The sequence below is a fragment of the Takifugu flavidus genome, chromosome 1, assembly GCF_003711565.1.
Source record: "Takifugu flavidus isolate HTHZ2018 chromosome 1, ASM371156v2, whole genome shotgun sequence".
NCBI lineage: Eukaryota > Metazoa > Chordata > Actinopteri > Tetraodontiformes > Tetraodontidae > Takifugu > Takifugu flavidus.
In genome coordinates, this window is record NC_079520.1 from 8,668,159 (window position 1) to 8,677,055 (window position 8,897).

Here is an 8,897-nt window from a genome sequence, read left to right on the forward strand (position 1 = left end):
GAAAGGAGGTGAAAGCGCGCCGGCCCGAACAGTCAGTTAGAGCTTTGACTCATATCCAGAGTGCTGACGCTCCGGTGGCGCAGCGGCTTCCTCCAGCGGGGATGCTGCAGCCAGAAGAGAGCGGACGTGACTCACATCTTCTGAGGTAACTGTGCTGATTCTGCTCAGATACTTTGGGAAATTCTCGGTCGGACGCGCAGCCTCGCGCAGCATCAGCGCTTTCGGGATTTACGCTGCAGCCACATTCCGAAGAAAAGGCGCACGACCGCAGAGACGAGCACGCTTTATTGACCCCGCTGAGCACAAACACTGCAGAGAAACGTAAGAATGGCGAGAGCTTTTCACAACGCAGACATTTTTCCCACGTAGTGACGTCACAAGTCTCGGCTCCTAAAAGCAGGTTTAGTCGTGGTAAACACTTTCTTTAAAAAAAGATATATATATATATATATATATATATATATATATATATATTTAAAAATCAGACACAGACGTGCCATCACCATGACACCATGAACGGACAATCAGAAGCCCGGATCAGCTTCGATCCAACACGTCAAATATTTAAAGTCAGCCGACAGAAAACCACAACGCTGATATTTGCCCCGGGGCCAGAGGCGAAGACGGCACAGCTACGTCATCCATCAACAGTGACCATCCATGTCGTCAGCGTGTAGCTGCAGGGAGCCCAGCGGACAGGAGGATGACCTGTGAACTGTGACGGAGGGGAAGGTGCATCCTCTTATTTAGATTCACAGTTTATTCCAGCAGGCACACTTCGGCCCCTAAATCTCTAACGGCGTCACAGAAAAGGTACATCAGCGTCAACTAGTGACGATATGCAAGGTGAATGCTGTCACATTACACCAGCGTCCACGGTTACAATACTACAGCCATGCATAAATTAGGAATACAAAACAGTTGTTCACAATCATTGGTCTCTGGGCTCTGACGTTGCTACCCAGAATATGCAGATGATATAAATATCATAGTCGTGTAGCGTTGTGTAAAGGGACGAAATTATCATTAATTAATCCCGCAAAGATGGAGAATTCAAGACATCTCTAATTCCTTTTGCTGCAATGTTTAAGATTGGCCACTGGGAGGCGCCAAAGGAAAGGTAAGAATTTTGACTCCGGAATTGATAAAATAAAATAAAAAAATGTAAATATAGAACCATCATGTCAGGTCATAATCCAGATAATTATGACGGATGTGATTTTTCATAATGTCTGTCATGATCTGTTCCACGGTCTCTGTCATCTACAGAGTGGCGTTGATCAAATAAACAAAACCTGCTCTTGGATATATTTGAACAAAAGACAGTTTAAACCACGCAGCTGTGTGATAAGTAAATATCAACCTTTAGACAACTGAGTCATTTAACTGCTAAGCTCTCAGTGCAGCTTTTCCCAGGGATGAGGCATAAGCTCTCTTAAAATATTAATGACGTGTTCTGATGAAAACAGGTTATCTTTTAGAGCTGCCTTTAACCCTGACAATAACATTTAGTGTGTCTTTTTCTTTTAATGAGTTTTGCTTTCCTTCCATATGCATCTGTAAATGTTAAACACACCGTATAAATAAATAAAATCAGATGGCAGCAGCAGTTAGAGACCCTGTCCACCCATGCAGCACAAACCTGCATTTATCAGAAATGTCTGCATTTTTGACCTGGACACGGTCGTCTATTCCAACTCTTTGGTGAGCCTCATGTGAATACAGCAACGTTCCTTTTAAGAGTGATGAGGTAATCTTAGCACTTCTGCTGGTGCATGCTGACCAGGGGATATTCTGACAGTTCCTATAGTTATTACAGTCCGTGGGAAGCTCCACCCACAGCCCAGAACATCCAAAGGGTCGGCAACATTCGCAATGCAGAAAACCAACGGAGGAGCTCCTGATGTGACTCCCAGAGGCTCCTGTGGAGCCACATGTGTAAGATGGTTCTTCCGTGATTGTCAGTTATCACACTTCTTACACAACAATACTGCGTCTGCTACCAGATATGGCACACAAACATCACAATGTGCAACATCAAGCAGTGGGCACTTAAATGAGGTAGAAAAAAATCATTATATATACATTCTTATTTCTTATGGCTCATCTTTCAAATGAACTTTTTTCCCTCTTAATGATTTCATATAAGGTCCATGTCCAAAGTAGCTGCAGGCGAGAAAAGAATTCCTGCTCAATAGTTGGCACCAAAAACAGCCTGCAGAGGTGTCCGGCAGAGGGCGCCCTCGCCAACGAGCCGTGTCCTCGGTCCTTGTGCGCCTGCACCGGTGAACAAAACAAGGACTTAAATTTTGATTTCCTTGGTGGCAGAGAGCTGCGAGACGGTTTTCTTGACCCGCAGAGCTGTGAGTCGGGCAGACGGGTTGACGTACCAGCACTCTCTCATCAATTTGCCCATCACACGGAGCGCCTTGCATGTGACACAGAGGAGAAAACACCATTCATTTCCCTTTTTAAGATATATATTTGAGTGGAATCACTGTAATATTATAGAAAGATCCCCCCCACACACACACACACTGCATCACATTTAGCCTGTGCCTTTATAAATACACATGTACTTGTCAGAGACTTTGTTCTGGGAATTTAGCCATGACATCAGTATGCAGCAGAGGTTTCCTCCTGTCTCACCTCACAGCTCTGCCACTGGTTGGGGACATTGGGTCTGAGTTTCTGCTCACAAACCACCTTCCTCATGTCGTCGATGGTCGGGTCAGAAGGCACCAGGTCGTAATAAGGCAGCTGAAAATCTTCATGAAGACCTGAAAAAAAAGGAGGCAGGTTGTTTGTCCTGCTGTGCAAAACACGCACGGCCAGTTAAGCCATGTTAGGATGAATGAATTGTTTTTTTTAGCTTTCGGTATTTTGCTCTTAGACCTAATCATTCCCACACGAGTGGATGCACAGAAGCCATTTACCCCTGACGGAGCATCTTCGGGCCAGTTCCCAGAACACCAAGCCCAGCGAGTAAATATCTGCCCGCTTGAACGACTCAAAGCTTTGTGTATTGATCGTCTCGTCCAAGAGTTCCGGAGCCATGTACCTGCAGAGGAGGAAGCCATTAAACCCTAATGAAAGAAAAAAGAGGCCCCTGCCTCAAATGTCCCATTTGTGAGTCCAAGAGTCCAAGACAGAGGTTTGGGAAGGACCGTGTTAAGGTGACCCCACCTCTTGGTTCCCACTCGGTGGTTGGACGGGATGTCGATGGTGTTGGTGGTCGAGTCGTGTTTGACAGCCAAACCCAAATCTGCGATGGCCGCTGTGCCGTTCTTCTTCACCAGGACGTTTTTGGACTTGAGGTCTCTGTGAGCAATGGCGGGTTTTCCTGGATGGAAAGACGAGCGCGTGACCATGTGCTTGGAAGAGACTGAGGAGAGCTGAACCCTCGGCCACCAGGAGCAACAACATGTCCTGATGATGAGAGGTGGTGCCGGGCTCCTACCCTGTGTGCCAATGATCTCCATGTGGAGATGAGCCAGCCCGCTGGCCACAGAGAGAGCGAGGACCACCATGCCCTCCACAGGCACAGTGTACCTGTTCAGGTAGTCGTACAGCGAGCCGTGCTCGTGGTACTCTGACACCAACCAGAGCTGGGTCCAGGAGCCGCTGTCTGCAGGACCAGATCACCAGAACACGGGGTTATCTCATGACCTCAGCAGATTCAGGATGGGAGGTTCCGTGTGTCTGCACTCAGACCTTTGTTGTCGGCGGCGATGAAGCCCAGGATGTTCTCGTGTCTGAGCATGATGGTCTGGTAAATTTCGGCTTCGCGGAACCACGATCTCTCGTCCCTGGAGGAGAAGATCTTCACCGCCACGTCCTCTCCTCGCCACTTTCCCCGCCACACCTCCCCGAACCGGCCCTTCCCGATGCTCTCCTGCAGGACGATGGTGCGAGCGATGGTCCGCTGCACCAGCAGAGGCAGACCTGCGGGACACAGAAACAAGAGTCCGGCACCGAGGAGGCGTTCAGGCAGACGTTTGCTCGCACACCCCCCACCTCCTACCAGATCCAGATCCAGAGGTGCTCATATCCCCAATCAGGTCTTTGAGACACTTATCAGTGGACATCAGCATCTGATCATCCAGATGTTCTTCTGGATCCTGCTTGTGAGCCGTGTAGGCACAGCGGTGGCTCTGCCTGACAAACACGCCTGCCGCCACCCCGACACCCAGCAGGAGGCAGGGCACCAGGCTCATCGCCACCAGCTGCAGCGTGCTCCAGCTGCTCCCCTCCAAAGGCTTTTCTGATGCCACAGAGAGACGGAGAGTGAGATAGTGAGTGTCCATAAACCAGAAATAACCAGAAATTAGCAGAATGTGGAAATACTGAAGCTGGGCTCATCTTGAGTGACTACTGGTCACCACATGTAACTGCAGTGGAGTTAAGACATTCTGTTCTGGTGGACGTGTCCAGTCCCAGTCCAGGAGGGCCAGATTTCTGTGCTACTAGGTAGACGAGGCTTTTATCTGTAACCAGCCTTTCCTTGGTGAAAGTGTTCTTTTCTGCCTGCTAGGACAAACCCGGCTGGATTGCGGCCCTCCAGGACTGGACACCTGTATAACTAACCGATGCTGTCCAGATAATTTCTTGTAAACAAGACTACTTCATCCAAAATCTGAGTGATGTGGCAAAAGAGCCTTTTTCCCCTCATCGCGCACCAATGAAAGCAGGTGCACGATGCGGCCTTGGAAACATTATTGGGTTCGGCAAAACATCGTAACCTAATATTTCTCTGTGGATCTCTTAATTCTGCCTGTGGGCGGAAAACAAAAAAAGTGGAAAATCCAAAACCAGAAGAGGCTGTGCAGGCTTCAACTGTTTTGGTTTTGGACACCACAATCATCAGGACGTCAGCTTGGAAATATTAATGACTCAAAAATGAGCTAAGCTATGTTGCTATACCGAGGCGCTTCCTTGTATGTGGGAGTCATGTTGGGGGGGGGGGGGGCTGATCTAACCTCATCACTAGACTGCAGCTGTCTCAGTAGGGTAGAGTGAAGGGGGATACCAACTGTAATCACATGACCATTGAACATACAACAACAGGAACGTGCGTCCCGGAGAACCTCTCACATGAGAGGTGAAAATGTCCTCTGGTTGGACATTCTCTTCTCTTTCCTCCTGGTTCACCTCGCAGTTCCACCAGGGACTACACGAGGGTGGGAGGCTCTCTAACCGCCATCCCGCTGCCTTGGGCAGATTTGTTATGTCACAGGATCTGGAGGGATTAGCATCCAACTCGTCTAGCCGGGGTCAGAATGAGTGGAAAATCCAGCGCTAGCTGCTGTCGAATATTTAAAGTAACTACAGAACAATATAGATTAATGGGTGCAGGCACTGTTGCTTTATTTGATGTCTTTTGGATCGTCTTCCTGAGGTACAGCCCCTTTCCTCTAAGGTTGAAAATGCTCTTTATGGAGACACAAACCGATGTTCTGAGGGGACGTTTCAGTTGTACCTGGATGAAGGTGCAACGTCTCGTTGTTGCAGAAGTCTGTGAAGCAGCAGCTCCTCTTGGACACATTTCTGGAGCTGTAGCAGAAAACCTGGCCATTGAGCTCAGAGGGAGACAGGCAGGACTTCACCGTCTCCTCCTTCCCCTCAATCAGCATCACTGAATTCCAGCAGGCGCCGTCCGAGGAGGTCTCACAAGTATGGTTAATGCACAGCTGGCACACACACTTCAGACCTGAGGGGAGGGGAGGGGAGAGGAGAGGGGAGGGGAGGAGAGAGAGAGGAGAGGAGAGGAGGAGAGGAGAGGACGAGGAGAGGAGAGGAGGGAGAGGAGAGGAGAGGAGGAGAGGAGAGGAGAGGAGAGAGGAGGAGAGGGGAGGAGGGAGAGGAGAGGGAGAGGAGAGGAGAGGAGAGGAGAAGGAGAGGAGAGGGAGGAGAGGAGAGGAGAGGAGAGGAGAGAGAAGGGGAGGAGAGGAGAGAGGAGGGAGAGGAGAGGAGGAGAGGAGAGAGAAGGAGAGGAGAGAGAGGAGGGGAGAGAGAGGAGGAGGAGGAGAGGAGAGGAGAGGAGAGGAGAGAGGAGAGGAGAGGAGAGGAGAGGAGAGGAGAGGAGAGGAGAGGAGAGGAGAGGAGAGGAGAGGAGAAGAGAGGAGAGGAGAGGAGAGGAGGGAGAGGAGAGGAGAGGAGAGAGAGGAGGAGGAGAGGAGAGGAGAGGAGAGGAGAGGGAGGAGAGGAGAGGAGAAGAGAGGAGAGGGAGAGGAGAGGAGGGAAACAAGAAGGGAAAGGAGGAAGGATATAGGAGAGAGGATATAGGAGAGAGGAGAGGAGAGAGAAGGAGAGGAGAGGAGAGGAGAGGAGAGGAGAGGAGAGGAGAGGAGAGGAGGGAAACAAGAAGGTGAAAGGAGGAAGGATATAGGAGTGAGGAGGAGAGGAGAGGAGAGGAGAGGAGAGGAGAGGAGAGGAGAGGAGAGGAGAGGAGAGGAGAGGAGAGGAGAGGAGAGGAGAGATGCATCTGTTACATAAAAAGGTCTGTGCACTGAAACGGCTGCAGGTGAAGGCAGCAGAGTAATGCCTCTTAGATTAACACCCAGATAATCTGCTGTTCCACTGGGAGCTGCTGTCAGGCTTTGTTTGGTAAAACTGTGAGTGACTGATGAGCACAGCTACACTGAGCCTCCCAGAAACTACAAACCCCATCTGATTAACTAATAACCAGCAGATGGAATATCAAAACCATCAAATGGAGACATGCACTCACACATACTTCAGTTTAAAACTTCTTCTTTCACTTATTAAAACTGACTCAGTGTTTGGTCATAAACACTGAAAATAAAACCTTTCATATCCGGACTAAAACACAGACATCTGAACTGAGACACAAACAGTCGTTCCCAGCTCGAGCTGTTTGTCTCTGTTCCCAGATTAGAGGCATGTTTGTTATTAAAACCTTTGACTATTCTCTCTTCCACTTCCTGTCCGCAGTGCGCAACAGTGCCCCCCGTGGTTTCCAATGGAAATACAACTTTTTACGACTCTTGTTTACCTAAAGAAGGACGTTCATGGCAATAAAGACATGCAGCTCCTCTGAATCAAACTGTTTCCATCCCAACAACCTAAGGGCATATTTGCTCCTCAGATCTTCTTTCTAAAAATCCACTATTCTAAAATCATGTGGGTGGGTGTGTGCGCGTGTGCGTATGTGAGGTTTTAATTCAGTTTTCGCGTACAGCAATGACAATAATAGGGATCATACTCTGCACCACTATGATTCGCGTTATTGTTGTACACGGATGAAAGTTTCCCGCACTCTTGTTCCTAACTGAGACACTTCAGAAGACAACAGAAGGTGGCACCTGCAGCCTGTCGAGCGTCCCAGCCCAACACGGTGAACAGGTTTTTTTTTACGAGTTGCCCATTAACTTCTCAGAAATCATCTCACCCCGATTTCAACAACAAGGAAATCAAAACCAGGCAACATGAGATGGGAAAACCCCCAACCAGCCCAACGCCGGCCCGCATGTTCTGCGGTGTTTGCGGGCACCGTTGCGGGTTAGTTTGCGCCCTTACCTGCCGCCAGCTGAGCCACACTCAGGAAGATCAGCGCCGCCTGAAAGCTCCGCTTCCCGGGACGAGTCATGGCCGAAGCGGCGCTCCGCTCTCGCTGCTGCTGGACCCGAAACACACCGGACCGCCCTGTGTCCGGTCCGGTCCGGTCCGGCCTCCACATCCACACGCTCGGTGGGAACTCTCCGCGGCGACTGCGGGAGGAAAGTGGAGCCGCAGCCGGAGCGCGTTGGCCCCGCCTCTGTTGACCTGCTTAAGAGGATTAAGGCTGCAGACATCTGATGAAGACATGTGAATGAAAGTGCGCTGCTGCATCCTTTTAACTGCTGCAGGTCCGAGCCCCCCTCCTTCCTGTGGGCAGCACGGAGGAGCCCTGAGCCACAGGGCCCATAATTGTCAGGGTTCGGGCCGTTTTTCTCGTTTCCATTATGAACTATTGGATTTATTCGTTATTTTTTATAAATGTCTGCAATTGTCAGAATGTCACCTCCGCGATATTTAAGTGCAGACGTGTTCTGTTCGCGTGAACTCAAGTCACTGCTCATTTAGCCCCGAGGTTGTTGTTCTGCACACCCCCGCTAGGTGGTGCATCATTCCAAAATGAATTTGCGCAGCAAGCGCGTGATCAGAGGATGCTGAAACAAGCCAGTTCACCACTTTATACAGTGGGATAAAATGGCATCAACAGCAGCACATGCAATTTTAACAGCTTCAGTTTTGCAGCATGACAATTCTTACCCACAATCCTCTTGCTCAAAACGCTCTAGAAGACATGAACAGACATGTCCTAAATGTCGCATATGCAGGAGGTACTAGAGAGCAGCTGAATTTGAAAGCGTGCACGGTCCGAGTTCATGAATCTAATTGTGAACTTGTGCGCTCGCTGTGGTGATCGGAAATGCTGCTGTGCACTGGAGCCCGGCCCGGCCCGCTGAATCCTCCTCCTCGGGATTTAGTTCAAATAAAATAAATAAATAAAAACCCCGCAGGAACGAGCCAAGACAGGAAGTGCTGCTGACCGACCGTTTCAGCCGAGCAGGGAGCAGCCGTCTCAGGCCCTGACGCCTGTACATTAAACTCGGGGCAAAGCTCATCGCCCTCCAGTGCTGGAAGGCATTTATTGCGGGCCATATGGTGATAAGTCCATTCTGCTGCTGAGGAGCAAACAGCAGGTTATCAGGAGTCCCCATACACAAGTGAAACGGCAAACATAGATATTTACTTTGGATGTACAGCAGAATTTCCTGTTAACTGGTGAGCAAAATTTGATCAACTACACACGTTGTCCAGCAGAGAAGAGCGTGCGCGACCTCGCTGAACTGTGCCCGCGGGTCGACTCGGGCCGCTGAAGGCGCCTGATG

General features: G+C 49.7%; 1 protein-coding gene across 1 annotated transcript; it reads right to left on the reverse strand.

Moving 5' to 3' along the window:
* Nucleotides 1-264: 264 nt before the first annotated feature.
* Nucleotides 265-8,467, reverse strand: LOC130525765 (activin receptor type-1C). The gene is made up of 9 exons (XM_057032895.1): nucleotides 7,540-8,467; nucleotides 5,480-5,710; nucleotides 4,025-4,264; nucleotides 3,715-3,945; nucleotides 3,461-3,628; nucleotides 3,187-3,343; nucleotides 2,937-3,061; nucleotides 2,650-2,780; nucleotides 265-2,428 (listed from the first exon to the last, which is right to left on the reverse strand). Exons 1-9 carry the CDS (start codon nucleotides 7,697-7,699, stop codon nucleotides 2,303-2,305), a joined length of 1,569 nt encoding a protein of 522 aa, XP_056888875.1. The 5' UTR covers nucleotides 7,700-8,467; the 3' UTR covers nucleotides 265-2,302.
* Between the last annotated feature and the right edge of the window lie 430 nt (nucleotides 8,468-8,897).

Coding starts and splice junctions, on each gene's coding strand:
- LOC130525765 (XM_057032895.1), bottom strand. CDS start 7,699: ATGTGGAGGCCGGACCGGACCGGACCGGACACAGGGCGGTCCGGTGTG. Junction 5,711..7,539: donor TGTGGCTCAGCTGGCGGCAG/GTAAGGGCGCAA, acceptor CCCTCCCCTCAG/GTCTGAAGTGTGTGTGCCAG. Junction 3,946..4,024: donor CACCTCTGGATCTGGATCTG/GTAGGAGGTGGG, acceptor TGTGTCCCGCAG/GTCTGCCTCTGCTGGTGCAG.